Below are 25979 nucleotides of genomic sequence, written 5' to 3'. Positions count from 1 at the left end.
CAAAGGTAGCCCAGATAACTGCTTTTTAAAACTAATCTTTCCTTTTACTGATTACCTCTCACTTCTTCCACTGAACAAGCAGAGCATCTTATCTACCGGATAGCCTGATTGATTTCAGCTGGAATATTCATAAAGTGATGATACTTCTCAGCGTGTGCAACAATTGGGAGAAATGGATATCCTGCAAATATGTAGTTGGAACCAAACCCCTTTCTAATATTTCTGGTTTTCCCTTCTAAAATTTTTAACCTACTGAGTTTTAAAAGCTGTAATCTAGAATGGCAAAGCATGCTTGGATCTCAGTCACCAACCCTGATTGCTGCGCTCATCAAATCCTAAATGGAATATTTAAATACTTTGGTGCTATAGGAAAGCTAGATAGAAAATGACAGATAGAGTGGTACCTATTGACAGGAATAGTCCCAGTGAAGTTGGCCTGATTGCTTGACTCGGTTTTGTGTATTTATGCTTATAGATAGAATTGCAGTAAAAATAGAAACAGCCATTGTGTATTGTGACATCTGAAATGGAAACAGACACTTCTACGTTTTCTGCACATCTTCTCAACACAAAGGTTTTATTATAGCTCCGACTACGTTATGTTAGTAGTTAAACTGTAGTGAACTTTCTGTAACGGGAGTGCAGTTACACTGAAGACAGATGCATGATTTCTGTAGAAGACAGAAAATAAGATAGCCCAGGCAAACAGACGCCTGATGACCGTGCCATTGCAGTCACTCTACCAGTGTGATTAACCTGTTTATCTTCCATTACATTCCTAAGTGGTACAGTTTGTTCCAGTAAAATAGTGTGCGAATCCAGTCTTGTTCAATGTTTTTCACAAATACACCGACTCACTCTTTTGGTTTATGAAATCCATTGTATTGTCATGGTTCAGGGGCAAGAGGGATGAGGTAATTAGGAAGGAGTTTGCCCACTGGTTTCTTTCTAGTGTGTGGCTGTTGTCAGTGCTGTCAGTCCACTCGTTTCATATACCCAATTGTCAAAAATGTAAGAAAAAAAGGTTCAAATATCTTTACCAGAAAATATGTTGATGCTCCAGAAGTTACAACATGCATTTTATGTCCTCCTACATGTTGCCACGTTTATTTTGAAGTAATGTTTCATTATTGCTATTGTGTGATTAAATATTGAGAGTATTGCTTTTCCAATTGTTCTAGTGAAGTATTTAATGAGTGCAATTAAATGGAAAAATTGCCTTTTTAACTGATGATAGTCTATTAGTGTCTCTGTCTGTTCAGAAAAGAAAAGAAGTGAATTATTAGAATGACAAATGAGTCAAAGTTACCACGGTGATGGAGAGGTGTGATTCCCCTCCACATAATCTTCAATTAGTGATCTTTGTAAGAGGATGTTTTTCAAAAGGGTAATAGAGAAGTAATGAGATCAGAAGGAGGTCAAACCCAGCCTTCTTCGTTTGGCAGTTTGATTAATTTATTTCTCCTTCTCGCAGATTGCTGTAAGGGGCTTTTGTCACCCAGTGTTTTTCATGGGACTCGAGTTGAAGTGACTGCTTCTATTAGCCTTTTGTGTATCCAAGAGTCTTCATCCACTTGGAACTGAATGTTTTTAAGTGGTTCAGATTTGATCGTGAGTACAAGCACTCATTGATAGCTGAAAAGGAATTCTTTTTTTTTTTTGTAAGAAACAATTCTTCACACCTCCATGTGTATTGTTTTGAAGAAGTAAATGGCTGGACATAGTATTTGGATGCAATGCAGCTTGTGTCTTTCTGAGATGCGTTATATTTAATTCAAAGAAGAGGGAGAGAAAGAATGACCCAAGACTATGAATTTGTAGTGAAGTTGCTTTTCCCACAATATATTATTGAAAAGTCGTACAACATCTTCTTGTATGTGAGACATGTAGCATTATACTCTTTCTTACCACTTGTGTACAAAGTTTTGCTCCAAGGAGTAATGAGCTGTTTCATAGTGGTAGTCATAAGCCTGAGCGGCTGTAGCTCCATGCAGCTTGTTAAGTCTACCAGTACCGTATGCCATAAGTAGTGTGTTACATCCACGTTTAGTTTAATCTCAGTATTAATTCACCTCTTTTAAAAATATTCTGAATAGTTTTTCTACAGAACTGAAATGCTAGTAGCATTTTCTCAACTTTTTCCTCATGTTTACTTACTTATGCACTGATAATTTTACTCTGCTAATAGTTGGATTAAATTACTGTGGTTTCAATTTTGATATAAATTCAGTTACTCTATGTAAAGTAACATGTCAGTAGAGGAGCAGTAGATGTTAATTTAATATGGCATTCTCTTGCTTGCACGTGACAGCAACAGTTGCTTGACATCCAAGATTTAGCCGTGTCTGCGTTCTCTTATGCTCGAGATACTCATGCAACTTTTATTTCTGGCTTTGGTGAGGGTAACATTGTCTGTGAGTTTTCTTACTTTCTCATGCAATCTTTGCAACAGCCATTTAGTGGGTATTCAGAATCATCTCTGTAAAATGTTTCACCAATAAAAAGGGATACTTTGGGTCTGAGAGGACACAATGACTTAATTGCAGTGATGAAGTGGCCATTTTTTTTGCTGTGGTGCTATGCAGTCTTCTGAGCAACAAGTTCAATAGACTAGCTCTTCAAATCGGCAGAATAAAGGAATATTTGGGTAGTATGATATAGCACATGTCTTGAAATACTGGCCTAAATTCATCGCTAGTACAAGCCCTTTGAGTTATGCCAGCAATGAATGTGGCCCATTTTCTATGCCCCATTAGGTCTGACACATACCTCTGGCTGCTGAGCTCCGCTGCTGCCCGGGCAGTGGGATGGATGTCTTTTTGAGAGGGAGGGTGGACGGCCGCTTAGCACAAGGAGTGGGCACGCCCATGGTTGTGTTTCCAGCTTTGCCACGGAAACGTTATGGGACTTCATCTGGGGATGTGGCCTCTTTATGCCTTCGTTTTCCTGTCTGTTAAACAGGGATCACAGCCCTTTTGAAAGATGATTATTATTGTGCTAGTTTAATGTTTTTAAGAAGAATATATACCCGCTAGGGCCTCCTGTCTATGGATGGTACATCTCATTGTACGTGAACAGTTGTCAAACTACGAGGGCTTGCAGTTAATAAGGAGTAAAACAATTCTTGAAGGCTCCCCTCTCAAACAATGCATACACAGAAGACAAAAGAAATCCATCCTTTCTCCTTTGTTCCTTTCTTGCTCCTTTTTTGTAAAGTTTTCTTGTTTCTTCTTCAAGTGAGTTAAAATTTCAGTAGTTTAGTAGTTGCTGCTATCAAAATAGGAAGTTAGTTAAGAAAATTCTTAGGCAAATCATGGAAAAAAATTAAGCTATGATTCATGAAACCATCTGGGAGATCTTCTTGCCAGGCAGCAGCTAGCAGAAGGGAAGAGGAGCAGAGGGTTTTTCAGGTGGACACGGGCTCCTTGGCAGCCAGGAGGCTTGGCTAGTGCAGCACAGGGCGCATTGGGTATTTGCACGTGGAGTTTGTCCTCCTGCTTTCCGTCACAGCAGGAACATATGCATCTCTCAGAATTTGTCTGGGGCTGCTAAGCCTTTTGAAATGGAGTTTACGCCAAGTAGTGAGGCAGAGAGTGAATTTCTGTGAAATGCAGAGAGTTTTGTGTATTCTGGCAAATTTTTTTTGGTACACAAGAGCTGGTTCTGTAAGCATTCAGTGCAGGAGGTCACGTATACTAAAGTAAACATGATATGATACATGGGAGACATATCTATGAAGAAGTATTACTGTCTACTGTATTTATGTAATTAGGCTTTGACTGAGTAAAATCTGTGTATCAGTGAGCTGTAAAGTTACATGAACGGACAATGTAAGTTTGACTTCAGTTAAAACTGTTCATTTGTTTTGCTCACATCTCTGAAAGTTAGATGTTAGGAAAAGTTCGTCTCGGATATTTTCATCTGGCTGCTATCACATTTTCTGGGAAATAATCTATTGCTATCCTTACTGTTTTCCATGTGCATATATATGTATTTTTTTAAAAGTGATTTCTCTACAAACATAAGCCAAGACTGACTTATGACATTATTTGTGATGTATACAATGTATGTTTGTATTGTCTATACAGAGTGCAGTTATTGCAGATAAAACAGCTAAATACCAAAGGATCATCTGATTGCAACATTTATAATCACAGTACACAGACACAAGAAAACTTTGTGACTTTCTCCATTTTTTTAGTGCTGCCCTTTTAGGGGGGAATTTATACATACATACATATATATGTGTATATATAAACATGTCTCCTACTTATCAAACTTCTCAGAACAGAAAAAGTAAAATTAGATTTTTTGTAAGCTGGAGCGATGTGCATGTTTTTATTTTCAAGGTATGGTGAAGTAATCTTTCAATTTTATTTTTTAACAGTATTCTCTAATATAAATAATCTAGTCTTTTCTTCTGCAGACTGTTTAATTCAGACAGGTTGAAGTTGCCTTCAAAGATTGGCGTCAAATTGAGGAAACCATTCATGTAGTAAATAAGATAATTTGTTTCCACCCAAAAAGATTAAAATATAGATTTATTTTTTTTAACACCATATAATTTAACACATACAGTCCCTGCATCTCTATGATTCTGAATGCATTTTGGAATTAAGTGCTTCTACATAGATTTCTGTTCTTCATTTTCTGCATTGCATTTTTTTTACTTGAATTTCCTGAATTTCAGTTAATATAGTCAATAAAGGCCTTTACATATTTCTGATATATTAATAAGTGTTTATGTAATTTCAAAATGTGAAGGGAAACTGACACTTCTTATGAAAGCAGAGCTAATAAAAATAAATTACAAGTCCTACAGTTTGGGCAACCTTTTCCTGTGTTCCACCCCACTCATTGTAGAGCAACTAAAGTAAAGGTTGAAAACCTTTTTGAGGTGTGCATTTATATTGCTGTCTTTGATGGGCCCATGCAGAACAGCAAGAAACTTCTGTTTTTTGGGCATAAAGGTTTGTTGTTCTACAGAAGGGGGGTTCACCTTGGTCCACTTTAATGATCAGAATATCTTCAGTGTAAGTGTACTGCAATTTTAATTACTTCTCAGAGAAGTCTATATTATATCTTAGATATTATTCTGGACATCAAAAACAAAGAAAAAAAAGGAAAAGTTAATTTTCTCTGTACCCTAAAGAAAAAATAATGTGTTGGCTAAAATTCTCAGAGGCACTTGGCTCCTTCACAAGGCAATATTAAGTGCATAAAGGCTTCTAATCTGTGCAAAATTGATTCCAGATTATTGGACTCCTTAGAAATATAGTTGTTTGCTTTTAGAGTTTTCTTTTTTTGTTGTTATTGTTGATCTCAAACTAACAATTGCTTCTAGAGATTGATCGGTTCCTGAGTATGCAGGTCATTCTGTTCTTAGAAGACGCAAGAATTTTTGTACACGAAACCTATTTTTCTGAGCTGTCTGCCCACGCATTTTGTCCGCAGATAGGAATTTCTGAATGTTTTTTAGCTGCAAGCATTGGTACTTGTATACTAAAAATCTGTGTGAGCAGAACACTGCACTGCAGAAGTAAAGACCAGAATATAACCATAGTGAAAAATCACACTCAGTACAGCTGAAAGTCAAAAAATCTTCTCAAAAATTTCCATATTAGAAATATTAAACTAGTTTTTAAAGTAAGCACATAGAACAGATGAACTTTTTCTGAGACTCAGTGAAGACAGGGTGACATTAGATTCCAGTCTTGATTTCTCTTTCCTCCCTCCACCTATTTTGTGTGACTCACTCTTTCCTGGCAAATCCACTTTCTCAAATTTTGCAAAATAAAGATTTCTGAACCTAGTATCTGACATCATATCTCAGCTCTTAATTATTTACTTAATTGACACTAAATTGTCCTAAAGTTTTATAAAACCTTGAACACACTCACAGCTTACTGTCTATTACATTGGTAGTTTTGAGTGACAAAACCACTTAAACACCGGACTGTTACCGTATCCTTTTGAAAGGTAAAACAGAACATGATCATCTTCTTAATAGGAACGCTACATGATTCATAGGTGGTGAATATTTCATGCACTTTGCCGTTGCCGTTGTGCAGGAAGGTAAATGGAAAGTAAATCCGTGTGTACTTTAGACAGTAAAAAGGCATTACTTTGTTACATCATATAAACATGTAGATTTGATTCTGTCTTTACTCATGCTGTAAAAAGAAAGTTTTAAAGTGTTCAGCCATACCTGAAAATGTAAATGCACTAGCCTAATGTAATGCTGAAGAAAAATTAAGACAAATGATACTGCATCCTTGCCACAAACTGCAGCTTGTACAAAATTCACTTTAGTTATTATACTGTGAATACGTGTGCTAAACCTCCTCTGTGTATGCACAATTTATGTTGAATGCAACATGAATCATTTTAATAGACCAAGCAAAAAGTCCCCAAAGTCGATTTTCAAATTATGAACCTTGGAACAGAATATAACAACAATGAACAACAAATAGTTCCGATTTTATTCTGAACTACAAATGAACCATTAAAGGTACAGTATACTCATTCAGAAAAACATTTCCTCCGTATCGGCACAATGGTTAAAAAGCATAACAAGAATATTTTTTTAAAGGTCAGTTGTAAACTTTATTTTTTTCTGTACCTTATTAAGAGGGACTTTCATGAAAGCTGATGCCATGAAGATTTTAACATCTATTGTGAGACCTGGATGACTCTGGTTATTCTGTCTGGTTTGCCATGTAACCTTGAGAAATTATTTTAAGTCTGGTTTTAGTGCTTTAAAATCCAGAAATCCATTCAGAATTACTGCTTAACGAATGGCTGTGGCTGCAGATGGGTCATTTCAGAGCGAAGCCTTTTCACTGCCTGATTGCAACTGCCCTCTGTTTCCTGGACACATCAAAGGTGGTAACATGAGCGCTGGTCTTTCAAAGGTTGGTAAGCAGATAAAATTCAACAGAAAGGAATAAAGAGCATTTGAGTATTGTCTGAAACCTGGACTTGATAGGTCAGCTTGACTGTCAGTCTAGAAAGAGATGACAGTCTGCAGCCCACAGAACACGTGGCAGGTTGGCACAAGAGTAGTCAGTTTTAATGCCCTGTGTGAGTTCAACAGAATTCACGTGCTCGTGATGAAATGCAGCAGAAAGAGGCTGGCTTCAGTGCTTGGGACTAGTTTAGTTTAAAATACTGGGACCTAAATTTTGCATTACTACTTCATGAAGCACTGCATGTCAGAATGGGATCTTCAAAATCTTTCCTCAAACTCTAGAAGCTCCTAATCTTCTGAAGCACATAAACTTTTACAAAGAAATTTCCATGGTAGCTTACATGCTTGGTTTTGCCCATCTTTAGAATTCAATTAGTTCTAATATTTCTGACCATGTAAACCTCACTGAGCTGCATGTTAGGTGTGTTTTGTTTACCTGAGCCTGACTTGTTGAAAGCTCTTAGATATTGCCTACTGCATTGGGATGCTTCGGGAGATAATGTGGTTGTACCTCCTCCTGCTTAATGGGAGATCTGTATCTCTCTATTTTTTTTCCAATTGTGCTTACAAGAATTTGAATTAGCATCCTTAGTTTTAGAGGTGAGTAGAAGGTACTTGTATCTGAAGGAACCTTGTCTACTCCTTTGCCTAAACTGTCTAAGTAGTCGCTCAGCTGGAGACAGGAAAGATGATGCCGTTCATTTGGGATGTTCTAAGCTTTGCTTCTTGTTTTATGCAAGAGGTGTAAGAGTACAACTGTAGTAGGTTAGTTACCACAGGGGTTTGGAAAGGAGCTCCTGTTTCTTCTATCATTCTTTTCATTTGCCCAAGTGAGAGTGTACAAGCATGGATTATGTTCTGATGCTCTGCTTTTAATGAGGGTCATGGATCGAAGATGCTCTGACCAAGATAATCTTAAATCCGCAGCCTGAAACATTTAAATTAATTTTGCATGGGCAAGACAGCAAAAAGGCTTTGTGGAAGAGTCTTAGTACAAGGTGCTCAGTGAGGTGGGCTTGGCCTCTGATGCACTGAGCATGGCACCTAACGTGCCTGCGTTCTCTGGCCTGTCTGTTCTTCTGTCAAGTTTAAGGGTGTTTGCCCAGTTTTTGGTTCTGTATCATTACTCTTTTCAAATATGGTGAGGTACACTGTCCAGAGGACAGGCAAGGAAAGTGTGTAATTAGTGTGTTTCACTGGGCTGAACAGAAGACTCAGCCAGGCGTGGAGGAGATTGGATGGTACTTATGAATGAATGTCATTATTTTGACAGGATGATGAATTAACATTTCTAGCTTTGCAGCCTAAGTTAGAGCAGTTTCATGTGGTCTGATCAGTGTGGGGGCATGCCGCTTGTGGCACTTTCGAAACGACATCGTGTAGCTTGGAAGCAAACATCAGCAAACTGAAGGGGAGAAATGATCTGCTGAGTGATTCAGTTCAGGCCTTTCCTTTGGCTGTCGTCCTTCTGGTGCTCATGATATACTGATTTTTCTGGTTGGTTTTTAAATCTTAAAATTATTTACTTATTTAAAGCAAATGATTTAACTTTGTAACTGAAAATCTGTTTTTAAAGAAAAGATGAAGTTTTCAGTGAGCTTTGGTTGCTGTCAGTTTTAATGGGAACTGAGTATGCTAATAAACCTTTCAAAAGTTTACAGGGGTTGGGTATGCCAAGCTGTTTATGTTTAAAAATGCAAATAGGTACTTGCTTACACATGCTAAATTCCTAGACTGAGCTTGGGAAATTAGGAGCCAGATCTGTAATGGTATCATGTACTTTTACAGTGCTGGCAGTTACTTGGTGGAACTTCATTTTTGGGTGTATAGTCATGCTATTCTTTAGAAACAATTAAAAAAAAGTTAAAACTTAACACTTTTAGAAAATTATTGCACAGCTTTTTATGCAGTTCTAAGAAACAGCTCAGGTTTTTGTCTGTTTATATTGCTTTTTAAATTTTTTTTTTGAGAGGTTCAGCACCATAGCATGAGACATTTGAAAAACTAAATTGAAACCAAATGCTTACAAGTGCTAAAAGGCATCTGAATGGTTGGCTTACATACACTCATTGCCTCATCTACTTCACTGATGGCATTTTTCATTGCTGGATACTTTCACTTATTAAACAACCCATGGATTTAGCTGATTTTAGGGATGCTGTTGATATTTTTTAAAAACAAAATTCAATACTTTTGGAGCCTTTTCACTTTCCTTTAACTTGTCTCTGTTCTCCTAAAATTGCCTACTTAATCAAAGTCTTATAAATATAAACCTTCTCTGCCTTATCATCTTGGCATATCCTTTCCCATGGGCCTGAGGGAATTGGCAAGTCATGCCACAATTTGAGTTGTACCTCGTGCAATACAGTGTTCTTTAACTGGTCACATTTGCTGACTAGATTGGAGAAGACAGAATGAAGTAAAATAAAGAGTGAAACATTGTGCTGAATGGTTTAATGGGAGGGGAGAAAATGGCTATTTTCATATGACTTTGTCAGCCGTGCGGCTAAAAAATAGAAATTGGCAGTGGCCATGGGCTTTTGAAGCTCCATGTACATGAGAAAAATAACTCCAAAGTTCATGGCCGTTGTGTATCATGGTCAGTTCTGAAAACTTTTCATAAGGTAGATCATGGCTATGAAAATGTTACCTGAAAATAATGTAAGGACAATAGGAATCCGTAAACTATTCAGCGTAGTCTGTGGAGCGCAACATGGAAACTGTGGGTTTCATATGGAAAATGGCATAGTCCTGACAGCTTTTGGCATTACATTGCATAAAATGATTACAGTGATTATGAAAGTATAAAACTAGCTTCCCTTCCTTCATTTAAAATCAACTATCTTTTTTAATTTCTAGAGAATGAATTTGCCTTTGCATTTTGACTCAGTCTTTGTAACTGACTTTTTGATAAGTGTGTTATTTAAGATGATGCTAATATAAGCATCTCTGAAAACTGCTATAACTTTTTGGAAGTTAACATTTCTTCTACAGCAGCAGGTTGAAATTTGTTCTAGATTTCCTTGACACGTTTATTTGTGTATGTCTTCAAAAGTGACAAGGTGAGTGAGTTCATACTATTAGAAGAGTAAATGAATTACAACCTTCTCATTTCCGATTTTGTATTTTGTTCTTGAGTCTGGTAGGAGAACACACACTGTTGCCACGGGGTGCTCATGGACCAGTAATTACATCAAAATGGAACTTGATCTATTGTGGTAGAACTGAGTTCAGCCTGCTTATATACTACTGCAGATTATTGACTTAAATTTACAGCTGTGCAAGTCATGGTGTTTGTAAACTATCTCAAAACTTATTCTCTGTTTGACTGTACGTGCTGTCACTGCCCGTGTCCTTGTCTGCCGTTACTGGGACCCAAACCAAGTACACTACAGAGTGAGACAGTTGCTGTTGGAGACCCAACGTCTGACTTGCATTTATTTCAAGGGTCTTAGTCCAGACTATTTAGGAAATAGATGTGATAAATTGTCTGCATTTCACAGAAAAAATTGGCAAGAACTTTGCCAAATTTATTCTTTTCTCATTTGTTAGCCACTGGGACAATTTCAAATGGCTGAGTGACTTTAAGCAGCCAGCATAAGTGAGAAATACATTCCTCAAAAGTTGCTTATTTTTCCCTGTCCGATTTTTCCTTCTCTGTGTGTAATATTTTGCCATAGTTGAATCTGAAATCCAGATCAGTTTAATCTCTTAGCAAAACCCAGATTTTTTTAATTATTGAGAAGACAATTGAGGAAGTAAGTTTCCCATCTGCTAATCCAGAAAGCTCCAAATGGAACTAATTTTAAGGTATCAAGACAAAAGAAAATATATTGGGTGACTTTTGGTGGTTTTGGGCTATCCATTTTGACTTCTTAACTTGCATTCATGGTATTAATTGCATGTCAGTGGCCCACGAAAGTCTAACCAAGATCACTACAATATTGTATCACACACTGTGGTAAATTCTAGGAGCGTGCCTCAGTGTCAAAGAATGTGAAATTTATACTGGTAAAGAGGGGATAAGGATAAGCTACTCTTAGATGTTAGCTAAAACCAAATCAGCAGTCAGATCAGAGAAGGAGCACTGTGGCTTTGTCCAGGCCATGATCCACTTGATCGTTCCACCCTCCAGTTGAGAACCTCTCTAACTGCTGGAGAGATGAGGAAACAGGTCTTACGACAAAAAACACCACCAAAAAAATTCTGAGAATCCTTTATTTTCCTTTTTTTTTTTTTTGTAGATTATGATATGTAAAACTTATGAAAATGATGTGTGTATGGAAAAGTGTTATTTATATTCCATCAGAGTAATAGTTATTCCAATATAAGGGCAAGCCCCCCTTTATTCCTCAGCATTATACATTGTCTTCATTTTGTGATATATTAGATGGCTTTTTGGTGTAACTACACTTTAGATCTTATTGAATAGAATTTATGTGCTGCCTTATAGAAAATTTGTTTCATAATTCATTAATTATTTACTATTACTTGACCTTAACAGTACATGAAAAAACCTATCCCATAACTGTAATTTCAATTCTCTCTAGTGTGAAATCAATCACATCCCACATCTTTTATATTATTCAAAATGTGAATGATGACATTTTCCTGTGCGTTTCTCCCAAGTTACTGAGAACTTTCAAACATTAGTGTGTGGGAAACGTGCAGGCTGTCCCCTGCAGACCTGGGTGAGCCATCATTGTATTGCAAACACTGCCAAACCATTTACAGTGACCCAGCTGTCCCTTCCTGTAAGTGGAACTGGTGGCTGATGCTCAAAAGAGGCAATCTGGTGCTGTTAAAGGCCAGGAGGATTGTATAAAAGTCTACTTCATAGGATTTTTTTTTTTCCTTTGTGTACAAGTAATATGTAGATAAGGACATAGCTTTCAATCAGTACTTCCTCCCTGTCCCTACATCCTGACACCCAAATTGTTTATGCTAATGATCACTGAATCCTATAATCACAGAATAGTTTGGGTCGGAAGGGACCTTTAGAGGTCATCTCGTCCAACCCCCCTGTCCAATTTCCAGCGCTGGTGCGAACCCTTTGGCAGTTGGATAAGTGCAGAGTTCACTTCTGGTACTTGTGTGCCCTGCACGGTGTGACTAAGGTGATGCCATCGTTTTTATATTTACTGTTCAATTGATGAACGTTGTGGGAAGTAGCACACTGTGTACAAGACAGTGATGAAAGTTGTGTTAGTGATACTGACCTACAGCTTCTGATTACTTTGAGAGTCATTTTTAGAAATATATGAGTTAATAACAGAAATGGAGAAGTCAGTAATGTTCTTGAGATTTGGAGGATTTTTTTTTTCTCTGAAAATCTGCAAGAAACGTATTATCATAAACCAAACCAAGTTTTGAAATGATATTTTAAACAATAGAGATATGTTTATGGGATAAATTACATTTGAAATGATATTTATGTTTATGGAATAAGTTACATTTGTACCTCAGCCTGCACGAGCAGAGAAAAGACTTTTGTCCTTGCCAAAAATCTTACTACTTATTATTAATTCCTTCTCCTTTTGTCTGCATGCATGTCTATATTTTTTTTTTGCTCTATGAGAGAGTCTATCAACAAAATATGCTTTTTCTCCATTATTCTCTTAGTAGTGGAATGCCAAAAGTTGTATGTTCTAAAACATGTCCAGATTGGCATACTGCGTATTATGCAAACTCCTGCCTACTTTAGAAACATATCTAATCATATTAAGCAAAAACATTCCAGCTATTCATGTGTATATATTTATGAAGATCAGATGTAATTGACAGTATTTAATTTTACTTAAAGGGCAAAAGTTTTTTAAATATAGATTTTTCTGATACCAGAGTATACTTAGGAAAAAAAATATTGAGTATATGTAATGTTATACAAGGAAATAAAGTTATTTTTCTTGAAATATACACTACGGTATATAGATAGAATTTTGGGGGGAAAAAAAAGCCAGTAAAATGAAAAGTATAATGCTATTTTCCTAAGCCACATTTGCTAAATGCAGACTTTTGCAAGGTCAGCAGTTATACTGGAGTTGAGTAGAAATGGCTTCAGTGGCTTTAACTTTACCAGTGCCCTTGATGAGGTGCAGAGTTGTCAGTATTCTCGTAAAATTCCTCAGTGATGGCTTCTTCTGTTCTCTTTATTTCCTTAAGTGAACATCTGTCTAATTGTTCACCTCCATTGCTTTAGTGCTTTCCTCATGCTTTCTCTGTTTCCAGACAATAAACTTTATTTTCTTCATAAGAATTCAGTCTACGCAAGGGTATTAGGCAGCTTGTTTGCACCTTTTAATTTCTGGAAGTTTTCCAGAAGGGCTTTTTGCTGTAGTTCCAATGGGTTCATCAGTGAATCATGTAACATAATGCAGCATTGTGTTTGGGTTTTTATCCGTTACCTTCTGTTTATAAACATCTGCTTGGAAATTTTCTTTTTAAATTTTTTTTTAATATGTTTTACATTTTTGCATGTGGCATATGGGTAAGATATACAGTAGCTGCTATTTTTTCAGGTGTTCAGGTAGGTACAGCCAATATCTACCTTAGAATTTGGGAAAAGCCTAAGCTACTTGTTTGAAAAGCAGAATTTTAAGGTAGAACATGTGCCAGATATTTAGCTGTGTAACAATACCTTTTAAATTAAAAACTATGTAGTGATTGACTGACTGCGTTAAAAAGTGGCAGTGACACTTATGGCTGCAGAACCGCAGGAGGCATCAGAAAGTCTTTCTGTCCAGAAGAGAGAGAATCGCTCCCAGCCTCGCGTGCTGCTCCTCTTCTTGTTCAGTTCTTTGTGTTCAGCTTTGCTTCATTCACGAAGGGGAAAGGCAGTGGTGGCTGGGGTTTTTTTTTTCTTCCTTGCTTCCCCTTCCCTCTTATCTATAATGCATTTATATCAATCTTGGACATCTATTTTTATATTTACATTTATATCAGTGTTGGACGGCAGTTTTTCAGGCAGATATTTAAAGTTACAGGTAGGGTGGTGGTGTGCTTTACTTGCTGTAATGACAACACCTCCTTGTTTTGCGTGTACAAATGCTTCTAAGAATGTAATTTTTAAGGCACAGTCTCCATCCTTGTCACTCCATTGTTCATTGGTGACTTGTATTTAGGAAATAAGTATTCTAGGAGGGATAACGACAAGTGACCGTCAGCTCTCCCACTATATTGCTGCACGAGACATGGATTTTCTGGAGGGCTTTTGTTATCTAAAGATCAAAATTTTGTCAGAAAATTCATGTATATTTAGTAAATGAAAATTTCAGAGCTTTTCATGTTGATGGTGCTTGAACATGAGTCACTTGATTTTGGACTTAATTAACATTTACACTAAAACCTTTTAAACTTTTTAAATTATTAGAACAATGGGACACGGCCTCATGACCCCTGCTGTCTGTGCCTGAATGCCTTCAGCTTTATGCATCTGTAAAATACACGGCCCAGACTTTGATCTCAGATTTTTAGACAACCCTGAAATTACATTATGGTTTTAATGATGTGTTTGGTTTTATGTCTATAGTGCTGATTGCAAGTACAACAAAATGATTCCTGAGATGGGCCACATTTTCAGAGATTTAACTCCATCCTTGGTGTTTATTTTGTTGACATTTTCTTCGTCGCACAATCTTTATTTCTTTAGAAAGAAATACAGAAAAACTTCCTCCTTTTGTGATCACAAATCGGGTGGCATAATGCCAGGTTTCCATATTCCAACACTGTTCAAATACCCGACATGTTTTCTTCTGCATGCGGAAAGACTTCATCGTTTTCTTCAAGTCTATATTGTGTATATTGAGTATCTATTAAGAACCTGGTCCTACCAACCCTTATTTGTACAGGAAATCTTTGCTAATGTGATTCAATCCTTTTATTTCACTTTCTAAAATTACATACAGAACAATGTGACCATTTTCAATGTATCTCTTAGCCAGGGGATGTGAACAGTCGTGGAAACAAAGGACTCTATATGTGTTTATTTTTTTTGAGGATACTGTTCTGCAAGATATGTATTTTACATTGCTTAAAGCTAGGAGATTGTAAGTGTGAACTGCCAATTAAAGTGTCTTAAATAGCTAATTATTCAGTTCTTTCTTTTTGTCTCATGTATTTATTTCTACTTATTTTGAAGCATTCTGAAATTATTCATGTTCAAAGGGGTGATGAGTTTTAACCATATCCATATTTGCATTTTCCTAGTATTAAGAGTGAGGGGAAAGATCTGTACCTTAAATCTCTTGGCAAGCTTTGAGGTACTTCAGAAGAGCTGCAATGCATTTTTAAACCTGCAGACGTCACTGTTCTGCCAATTAATTGTGCTGCGCGAAATGTTCATATAGCGCTATGACCACATGTAAAATATATATTGCTTCCATCTAGCAATTATAGCACTTTGTTTTTAATCTAAAACAATTTCATCAGATTTATTTTAATGTTGTTACTTCATTTTCAACATTCCACTAAAGGAAATACTATGCTTTCCTTTTAACTGTAAAGCCACGTCCTAAGACTGTCTTTAATTATTAGTTATTGTTGTTTCAATACAGATTTATGAACTATTTATTTTGTGTCATATAACATACCATTTTTAAGCAACATTTTTCAATCTGAACATAGCTTCCAGAAGGGCAAGCTGCCCAGAACATCAGTGATCTCACAGTTATTACTTTGTGTCATATATAATCTTGTTTTTTCCTGCAACAAATAAATCTTTGGGCCTCCCTGCAAAAAACATTTGTGGTTACAGTATAATAAAAATAAACCGTTTGTCGTGACTGCAGCTGACATTTATCAGCCTATTTGTGGGTGCTCTTTCTCTCTCGGTATAATACGGAACATAATTTGTCACTTTGTAAATACATTCCAGCCTAAATCCCTGCCAGCATCTGTTAGTGTTTGAAGGATTAATGCACTGCACAGTGCATGTCTGCACTTTCAGGCAACAACATAGCTTATGATTATGGATCATGAGAGAACAGGGAAAAAGGGTTCATTTTGTATTTACTTAAACATTGTTGCCCTTTTGACCATCATGCTTTTCTCCTCTTGTTTGTCATCTGTAGGAGGGATGCTAACTTTCCTCTCTGTGTAAAATCTGTGTGTGAAATCCTGCTGTAAGTTTTATAAATCGGTGTATGTATAGCTGTACCTATAAGATAATACAGCTTTAATTTTATGGATAATTAACAACAATAACAGTGTATTGCAATAGGGATGTTATTGGTTTAATCTGTTCAGAAATTACTGGTTTTCCTGCCATTTCCAACAAATCTGTTACCCTATTTGCCACTTATATTGCGTATTTCTCAGCAACCCATACACTGGGTTTATTTAATCTTAAAAAGTTCGACTTGAGCAAAGTCTGCTGCTGCGAAATTATCCCAGTGCTGTTTGCGTTGTTGCTGTTTTTGAAAATGTATTCTGCTATCACTTCAGATCTTGCAGAATGAAAAGAATTGAAAGCATCTGAATAGGAGGCTCTCCACAGCCGAGATTCTGTTACATGTTCCCAGGCTGCCTCGATTATTCTGTAAACAAGAAGATATGTTTATTAGAATAGTAAACCATATACATGTAATATATTGCCAAGATTATCTGAGATTCCCTGAGATAAATGCAAGTGAACTTTACAGGAATGGGTGTTTGGAGAGGGAAGGAAATTATCTATATCCAGGGAAAGAAAAAAATCCAGCTAAAAGTAGACTTCCAAGTAAATATGCACAGTTCATGTACATTAAGAGCGAAACAAATTCTTATTGCCAAAACCTATGGTCGATTTTTTTAAAAATGCATTTGATTTCTTGCTATTGAAGCAGAAATATACTGTCTGCAATAGAACTGTGTGCATTCAGGAAAAATCAGGGGCATTTGAAGCCTACAAGTGGAAATATTCTGAAATTATAGTCTAGTAATTTTTATGTGTGTTTTTTTTGTTCTCTCTGGTTAAGGAATAAATAATTTAAAAAATGTCCTTAGGAGATAGACTTCTCTTACTCTTTTTAAGCATGATTTAGGATTGCTGTGGCGTAGTGTACTTCTCTGAAGATACTAATTTCAGAAAGAAATGCAGATGTTTTCCTTTTTTTTCCTTTATAATTATCTTCAGAAGATCTGAAAGGCCAGACTTACAGAGATATTGCCCTAAAAGTTAATTAATGTAAAGATTGTGAAAGAACATTATTTCTTATTGTAGTGGTGTTTATTACAGAATATTTATTTTAAAAATATATTAAAATCTGAAATATTAAGCAACCATGAAGAAATGAATGTGTATTTTCAATTTCTTTTTGTGTGTAGATATTTACTAATAGAAAGAGATACAGTTTGAACATTTTGGGGGAATTTAAAATGACTATTGCATGACTGAGAAAACCCTTTTGTGTCCAACTTAAACCTACGAACTATACCTAGAGATCTTAGTCACATTGTTGTATTTGTGACATAGATTTTAAATTGTAGGTTAATTAAGTATTTGGAAGAAGGAAAAATATTGCTGTGAATAGTGATTTGTTTACATGTGAGGACCAAATGCCGAGCTGGTGTATGGCATCCTCAGAAACTGAACTCCTTCATGTCAGGACATCTTCATCACGCTTCCACATCTCTCGTCTTTGGAATATCAGTGGCTCATTTGTTGCCTTTATATTTAATCTCTAGCCAAAGGAGGATCTGGACTTCTCTGTTGCTTTTATAGCCCAGTTGAGCTCAGCAGTTAAATCTCCAGTTCAGGTGTTTGTTCTAGACTATCATGTGTGGGGAGCTGCTATTGCAACCTTAAGACATTCATTTGCAGCACAATCCTACTGCAGCTTGAGGAGTTCACGTTTTTCTGAAGAGTCCTCTTCCCGCTCTAAGTTGCAGATGATGCTGAAAAGATAAACACTGTTCTCTGCCAAACATCCATAAGTGTTCTGGAGAAGGGATGGAGACAAGGGAAATAATAATAATAATAATTCATTCTTCATGACAAAATGTAGGTCCAAGGATGATCAGTCATTCTGGCAATCTGCAGGCTCATACTGACCCATTAGGTCTGTATATTTGTGCTGTTCGCTTGACTTGGATAGCAGCAACCCTGCAGGAATTCTATTTTTGTGAAGAACATGAAGATGTAGTTACATAAGCAGGAAGAACCAGACTTTACAAAATCTGGTTTTGGGAGAGCTCAGAGATAGCATTAAACATGTTTGACAGGATTGAGCAAGATGAATAGTGGAAAAACTTACACCCATTCAATTGCAGACAGTATATTTCTGCTTCAATAACAAGAAATTAAATGCATTTTTTTTAAAAATCAACCATAGGTTTTGGCAATAGGAATTTGTTTAGCTCTTAATGTACATGAACTGTGCATATTTACTTGGAAGTCTATTTTTAGCTGGATTTTTTTCTTTCCCTGGATATAGATAATTTCTTTCCCTCTCCAAACACCCATTCCTGTAAAGTTCACTTGCATTTATCTCAGGGAATCTCAGATAATCTTGGCAATATATTACATGTATATGGTTTACAACCAAAATATGGGTAAAACAAATATGTTGGGAAATAATGAAACCAACTATTACTAAATAAATTTTCTTTCTAATGAAAGAAAGAGAAAACTTTTCATCTCTGATTTTCTTGAAGAATCACAATATGTCCCAGCTATTTTCTTGTACGTCACTTATGTGGGTTAATAAAATAATTAATATTTAGGAAATTAGTTTGTGTCATGTACCATCTTCTTTGCATAAAGTTAATGAAAATTTGAAAGTACTATGTAGAAATTGCTGAGATAGGGCAGGGGGGGAGAAGATCTAGAAAAATAAGTGTAAAATTGTTCCACCACAATGTCTTCTAATGAACTTTATTAAGGTCTATCAAATGTAGAGGAAGAACATATTATTAAAGCATCCAGCAGGTTTGTTGCATTACTCTTAAAGTCATGCGACTCATCTCTCCCAATCAGTTCCACGCGAAGTCGCTGCGTAGCATTCAAAGCACACAACAAGGTGAAGCTGGCATTACATAAATACAGTTTTGCATAAAGGACCAAATGTTGACTACAGTAGGGACAATAATATTTACAGTCCTAACCCTGAGTGAAAGCCTTTTTCCCTATTAGGTGCCTCCATAAATAGTGCATGGCACTGGCTATTGACTGTCATAAGCTATGTGTCAATTTGCAGACGTGCTTCTAAAACATCCTCTACTTTGTCCTCAACGTGGAAATATGGGTTTATTTGGGCATTGCTTGTCATATGCTCTGTTTTGATTATTTGTTTACTTTATCTATTTTAAGATAATTCCAAAGACTTTTCATCAGCTTCGATGTAAAATCCTTTTTTTTTTTTTTCCCTGGAATTTTCTGTTTCTCACAATGCATTATAAGAACTATTTGCATTCCAGTGTGTTGTCATCAAGATTTTTCTTTATCAAATTAGACTGCTTTTTACCAATTTATTGTATTTTCAGTCCCTCAAAGTCAGGGTTTTTTGTTTTTTTTTTTGTTCTATGTATTCCATTTTGAGTTAAGGGCTTTTAAATACTGAAGATATATACACAATATTTTTTGAGAGTAAAATTATCCAGTAAATTATCCAGTGTCCACCGCGTTCCATTTTAAGCAGGCCGTTACAAAGTGACTTGTACTTACATAGGAAACAGGGGCTACAGCATATTTATTAAGACTCTTCAAGTCTGTATGAAACTGGAGCAGTCAGAAGTAATGGTGTCTGCTGAAAGATTCTTTATCATATGAATTTACTTTTAGTCATCTATTATTTATTTCAGCTATTTTATATGCCATTATAATAAATATTATGACAGAGAAAGCTTTTATGCTTCAACTTATTGTACTGCTCTTCACTTCCTCGCAATCCTTCAGGAAAATGTAGCTATGCTTTACCTATATTTAACGTAAATCATCACTTAGATTTGAATGAAAAATTCACTATGAAAAAAGGCTCCTTCTTCAATACCAAGACACAAATGCACAATCATGTTTACTGCCAAACTACTCTACCATGCAGTGTTCATTTTTAAACAGTTTTTAAGCTGTAAAGTGAATACATTGCATATAGTGAAATTGCTTACTTTCTGGATGTTTTCACCTTCTTGTTACTTTCTGGCTCAATAAGCATTTTTCTAGCAGGAGTGCAAAATATAACCAATTGCAGTTAAGCATTTTTAATATTTTTGCTCCAATAGGGAGCAGCTTACATACAAAACTAAACAAACTGTTTTCTGGTGTTATTTAGGGAAATGGAACTTATCTGGAGATATTGATAAAATGTTTTTAGAACTGGGCATAAAATTGCCAAATAAAAGGTAAACCTTTTTCTTTGCACTTTTCAAAATGTTGTTGTGTTGTATTTAAAAGAGAACTTCTTAGGAACCAGAGAATGATCCACCTTCAGCTGTTTCTTCAAAGGCAAGATGTTGATACCTAGACATTGTTAGCCATGAACTGCTCTTTGGGCTTCATGAAATGGAAAAGCTCTGCATCCCAGAAGCACTGTTCCGGTTGGTTCTAGCTGACCTTGTTCTCACAAGGTTCAGTAGAAGCAGCAGTGTGTCCGCCCCTCCTGGCTGTTCTCCTTTTGGCCAGTCTCGAGGCTGGTCTGACTCCAGTTGTGAAAGTGGTTTTGGATGCCGTTGCATTGGCCTGGGATCAGCAGCAAGGGCACCAGCTCATTTTGCACAGGTTCTCAACAGCGCCATGTAGTAATGATCTTGTGATTTAGAAGTGAGGTCTCTGAATTATTCTACACTCATTCTGTTATTTAGTTTTATCTTAAGTGATGTAATTGAAGATAAAGTAGCAGAGAGAGCATTAATATCTTTTGTTGATTTCATTTTAAAAATTCTGCTGTTTTCTGCCTTAGTGTGTTGATTTTACGATGTCAGTTTTAAGACTGTCTGCTGTATTCTGTATTTGGGAAAGTGACAAGTCCCATTTAAGATTTCACAACATAAAACGAGGCATAATTCAGTACCGAAAATACGTGAAGTGAAATGGTGAGAGACATCAGCATAATACAATTATGACACATTAGATCAGGATTTGCAGCATACCATTAACAATCAGTTCTGACTGCGGATTACAATTACAGTTATGATGCCTTTTAGCAAAAATGTTTTTGAGTTTTCTTTTTTATTTTAAAAAAAAGTTTTTTCTTTTTCTATAAATACGACAGTATGTGCTAGCTAGACAAGAGGGAAAACACTCTAACAAAGGTAATACTGAGCTACCGTAAGAAAATGAACAAAAAGCCTCCTTTTTGTCATTGACTGGAGATATTCTTATGTTATTAAGAACATACCTTGCAAGTATATTGCCTTATTCATAGCTTTTTTTTAAAAGAAATTGTAACATAGAATTAAAAGTGGAAAAATTTGGAATGTAAATGAATTGATACTAAAGGCTTAGCTTTTTATGTTCTTAAACTACAGTAGGAATTGGTGGTCTACAAAAAACCTCTGTGGAGTGAGAGGTGCTTGAATCTCAGTTGACAAGGGAGAACCTGAAACAGAAAAGTTGGGCAACTTGTTTAAGCTCACGATACGTAGATGAATTCCATACCCTGTTTGGAGAAAACACTGACACTTGGCTTTTGCATGCCTTCAGAAGCCGAGGTGGCAAGTTCTGATCTGAGTGCTTTGGGTGTCAGGTGCTCCAGTTTCTCCTACAGAGCAAATGGGTGTCTCTGTGCTCGGTGTGTACCTTGTGTGTATATGAGGGAAATACAGACAGTTACCTGTTTTTAAAAAGCAAAAGCAGGGAGAAAGCTGAATAAAAAAAATATTTTGCCATTTGCCTTTGCTGACCTATTCAACAGAAAAAATTACTGAAACAACCTTTTTTTTTCCCTTTAAACTGTTTTTGCTTTTTCAGGTACAGTTTCTTGAATTTCTTAACAAATGTTTCCTTTTTCTTTTTCTGTAACTGTATATGTATCAAAGCTAAAAGAAAATAGGTGAAGTAATATTAAATTGTTTGAAATAAATTATCTACTGGCTGAAGAAAATGGAGTATGAATAGAAAGGTAGTCTAATTTCATTGAAGAAATATAATGATAGTTTGCATTTGCTATCTACCAGTTTTGCTGTCTAACATTTATCACTTTCAGCAATTTATTTATGATTTTTAAATTTCTGATTTTTACATTTTCAATATATTAGGCCAAAATGCAGGCCAATCTTAGTCTGCTTAATTTCTATTTCTGAAAGTATTTTGGAGGCATCATACTTTTTTTTTTTTGTCTTTTGGACTTGAAATACAAAGACACCTCTCTTTTGTTCTTGGAATCATTAGCAGAAGCCTAACATGTGACATGCACATGTCAGGAAAAACATTACTTGAGTAATATCATGGGGACTTGAATCTGTGTCCCCAAGAGGACAGTAACTAACAGCTTGTGGTATAGTTTGTTGAACTACTTGATTATTAATTTTTTTTACCCCCCCTTATGTCCCTGTATTTGTACGATTCTTGTCCTTTTACCCTTGGGAGAGACAGGAGAATGTTTCAACTGAGGAAAGCAGAAGCAAAATAAACCCAGCTATGCGCACTACTTGTCTGTTAAGTAAACCGCTTTGAACTGCAAAGTTGAAGGGAAGTTGTTGTGGAGCTCTATTGCATAATGCAAGGCAGCAGCATCTTTCTCAAGTCTCTGACCATCAAACAGAAGAAAATATTTACCCAGTGGTGCAGAATGAATTCCAGAATTATGTGCATCTTGTAAGGGTAAAAAAAGTCTTCATAACAAAGTTGAGTTTAGCATTTTCAGACTCCATCAATTGATACTTCCTGATGGGAACTGAACCTGTTGAAATTTTAGTTGTGTTTATTTTGCTGTCCTGATAAGTCTGGCTGGAGGGGAACAAAAGGAATTTGAGTGACATTCTGTTTAAATCCAACCTGTAAAGTAATTGTAGCAGGCAGAATGGGTGCTAGCAAAATAGAAAACAGATGTAGGGAGAAAAGTACCAGATGTAATGAAACACGGAGATCAGATGAATTGCTTGAACTTGGGAGACAATGGGAGCACTCTTCTTGGCTTCCTTCTGTGCTGACATACGTGCTGCTCCCTTTTTGTTCCTCCAGAAACACTGTATGACCTTGCTCATTGTATAATCTCGTAATCACAGCACATCCCCTGTTGCACCATGGTGCTAACAAAGTTCCTATTGCCTCTCCACTCAAATGCTGCCTTTGATTGCATAGGACCACTGTATCTGCTCCATCTTTTTCTTACTCGTTCTTCTAGCAGTGCTGATGTCCAGTCTGAGCCGTAACCATTGTACGTAGGTGTAGCATGTTGGAATTACATGAAATTTCCCTCTAATTTATTTTTTTTCCTGAATAAGCCAAGCCGAGTGGACTGAAAGTTGACCTGTTTGGGTTTGGGGAGAGTACAGGGCTATTGCCAGCTTGCTTTTATGTACCAGAGAGTTTGTGTGGTGTTGGGCCCCAGTGAGTCTAAAAGAGAGGGTGTGTACAAATACCTAATTTCGTAGGGGATCTACATGACTCATATGTCACATGGTTGATACTTTGCAGAGGATTATAAATGTCTTAAAATGCAGCATTTGTGGAAGAGCTAAAGACATCCACCGGTTGTTGCAGGGCAGACACACAGCTGCAGTCAAATGAAAGCTCAGAACTGTGGCTTGAAAGAACCACCGTCCACTTCATTCTGTGATGATTTCACTTTAGTGGTTGCAGTGGAAATAGACTTTTCATTCTGGTCTGAGATTTGCAGTGTAAGCGTTTCAAAAGATCTGACAGCAGGGATCTTAAAGCTGAAAATATTGAGAAGAGTTGGTTTGGTGGTGCCCAAGGTTAGCACCTTCAGGTTAACCTCTCTTTTGGTGGCACTGCATGTCCTCTTCTAGGTGAAAAGTTGGTTTTAAGTACATACGCGATTTCTTTAGAAGCTATTATGCACTGGTAAGCTAACGTATGAAAAGGTGTCTATGCTGATCAGTTGTTTTCTGTGCTTGTTTTATACTTACTGTCTTTTATATCGACTGCCATGAACAGTAGGTTATTTTGGATTAATATATGCAAGTTTGAGTTTAGCTGGTTTTTACAGGGTATTTACTAAGTATTTTGCTGTTGGTATGGTAGGTAAAAAATACTATGGGTTAAGAATAATGCTTACTCTACTTTCATGAATTACAGAAGCTTCACCAGCAAAATGGAAGGAAAAAAGATACGATATTCACCTTAACGCTACCTTGTGTCAATGCGTTGCATTATATAAAGCTGTGTTATACAGCGCGTGTTTTTAGCAGAACCACAAAATGTCAATGCTACTTTTGGCACTAGATGTTGTGTTTGTCTATTTTTTTTGATGATTTATATTCACTTTGGGGTTATAATGTTAAACAAGGGAATCGGCTAAGTTTCATAACACATTTACTGTAACATAATGCTGTGAACTAAACTTGCTGTTATTTATATTTTTTTTATATTTTTCTTGTTCTAGCATAAAGCCAAGGTAGAAGCAATGACCTTGGACCTTGCTTCTCTTCAGAGTGTGCAGCACTTCGCTGAAACATTCAAATCCAAAAATGTGTAAGTACTCAGAAAATTACATGTAATAGCTTCTTAGTACTGTAATATCTTTTTCAGCTGAGAACAGTTGGCAGAATTCACCGTAGTTGGACTGATCAGCAACTACAGTTAGTGAATAATCTTTTCATAGGAATTTTTTTAAGCATCAATTAAAGACCATGTGTTTTCATGTTAAAAAATAATTACAGATCTCTTATTATTCCATTTGTAGCCCCAGCTTTAAAGGGGGCATTGATACCCCTGTGGCTATTGAAAAAGGCCAAAGCTGACCTGCATAAAAAATAGCTCAGGCAACTTTTATCAGGTTTACAATGGTTTGGAAGAGGTCAGGGATGAGCAATTAGTGCACTCCTTGTCTTACTTGCTTTTCTAACCTTATTTCTCTCTCTCTCTTTTTTTTTTCTCTTCTAAGCATTCAGACAGCTGCATTTTCCAGACCTGCATCTGGAATAGTCCATAATTAAAAAAAAAAAAAAAAAAAAAAAGAGGAGGAGAGGGTGTAATAATGACATCACTTAAGAATAGACAAATTTATATGGAGGTAATCAGGTTAGCTTCCAAAGGGTTTGTTTCACTGAGCTTGCACAATGAATCTCTAAATTGAAGAAATTATTCCAAATCTTTAAGTGCCAACCCTTGACATTAAATTCCACACTTTGTGCTTTTATCCACAGTTTGACCCATTGATTCTTGTGAGTGTTCAAGCTTAGCTTTTTTTCTGCAAGTATTTCCGTAACACATACACCTCTTACTGTACTTCTCAGGAGAATATGGCCTCCTAGACAGCTTTGAAAATATATTGTCATAAGGAAAATATATAACAAAGCATGTTTTTTCACTTCTGAAATACTGCCAAAGCTAAATCTCACATGGATAGACAGATGACATTTTAGTACTTATAGATCTTCTAGATTCAAAGAATTGTCAAAACTGACTTCTAACACAAGTTCCTTTACTGCCAAAATCATTGGTAACAATATTTTCTTATCATATATTATCTTCATATATTAAAACTTTCTTGAAATAGAAAGACAAATCTTTGTAGTATTGCTGCTTTCATACAAACTCGGTTTCATAATATAAGAACAGCCAGTATTTCAATTTAGGTTCTTCATGCTTTTAATATGCTACATTTCTTTAAAAACTATATGGTACAGTGAAAATTTAAAACCACACTTCTTCCAAATGCAGCTCTTAACTTGATTTGTGTGTTGCAGATCATATCATGGGCATCCTAGCTAGTCCATTTGGTATGCATGTTTATAAATGCCTAGAAGTGAACATGCTTAAATCAATTTTGCCAGAGAACTTAGAAAATGAGAAGATATATAATCAGTAAAGATACAGAATCAGTAAAACCTGTTTTACTTTTGTTGGCATACGGTGTTTTGCCAGCGTAGATCTGTTAAGCTACATTGTCAGTGATAGACAGGTTTTACT

At 36.2% G+C, this 25979-nt stretch overlaps 1 protein-coding gene across 4 annotated transcripts in view; it reads left to right on the top strand.

Annotated features, from left to right (window-relative positions):
* The window catches only part of WWOX (WW domain containing oxidoreductase), a 524293-nt gene that overhangs the window by 86362 nt on the left and 411952 nt on the right, over window positions 1–25979 (top strand). For all 4 annotated transcript variants that reach the window (XM_086757955.1, XM_086757956.1, XM_086757954.1 and 1 more), the window contains exon 6: window positions 24451–24539. In XM_086757955.1, coding sequence (XP_086614081.1) covers window positions 24451–24539 — 89 coding nt within the window. The remainder of the gene's footprint in view (window positions 1–24450; window positions 24540–25979) is intronic.

Source organism: Chlamydotis macqueenii, chromosome 13 (genome assembly GCF_036417535.1).
Source record: "Chlamydotis macqueenii isolate bChlMac1 chromosome 13, bChlMac1.mat, whole genome shotgun sequence".
Lineage (NCBI taxonomy): Eukaryota > Metazoa > Chordata > Aves > Otidiformes > Otididae > Chlamydotis > Chlamydotis macqueenii.
Note: the sequence above shows the minus strand (reverse complement) of the source record. Positions and strands in the feature narration are given on the sequence as shown.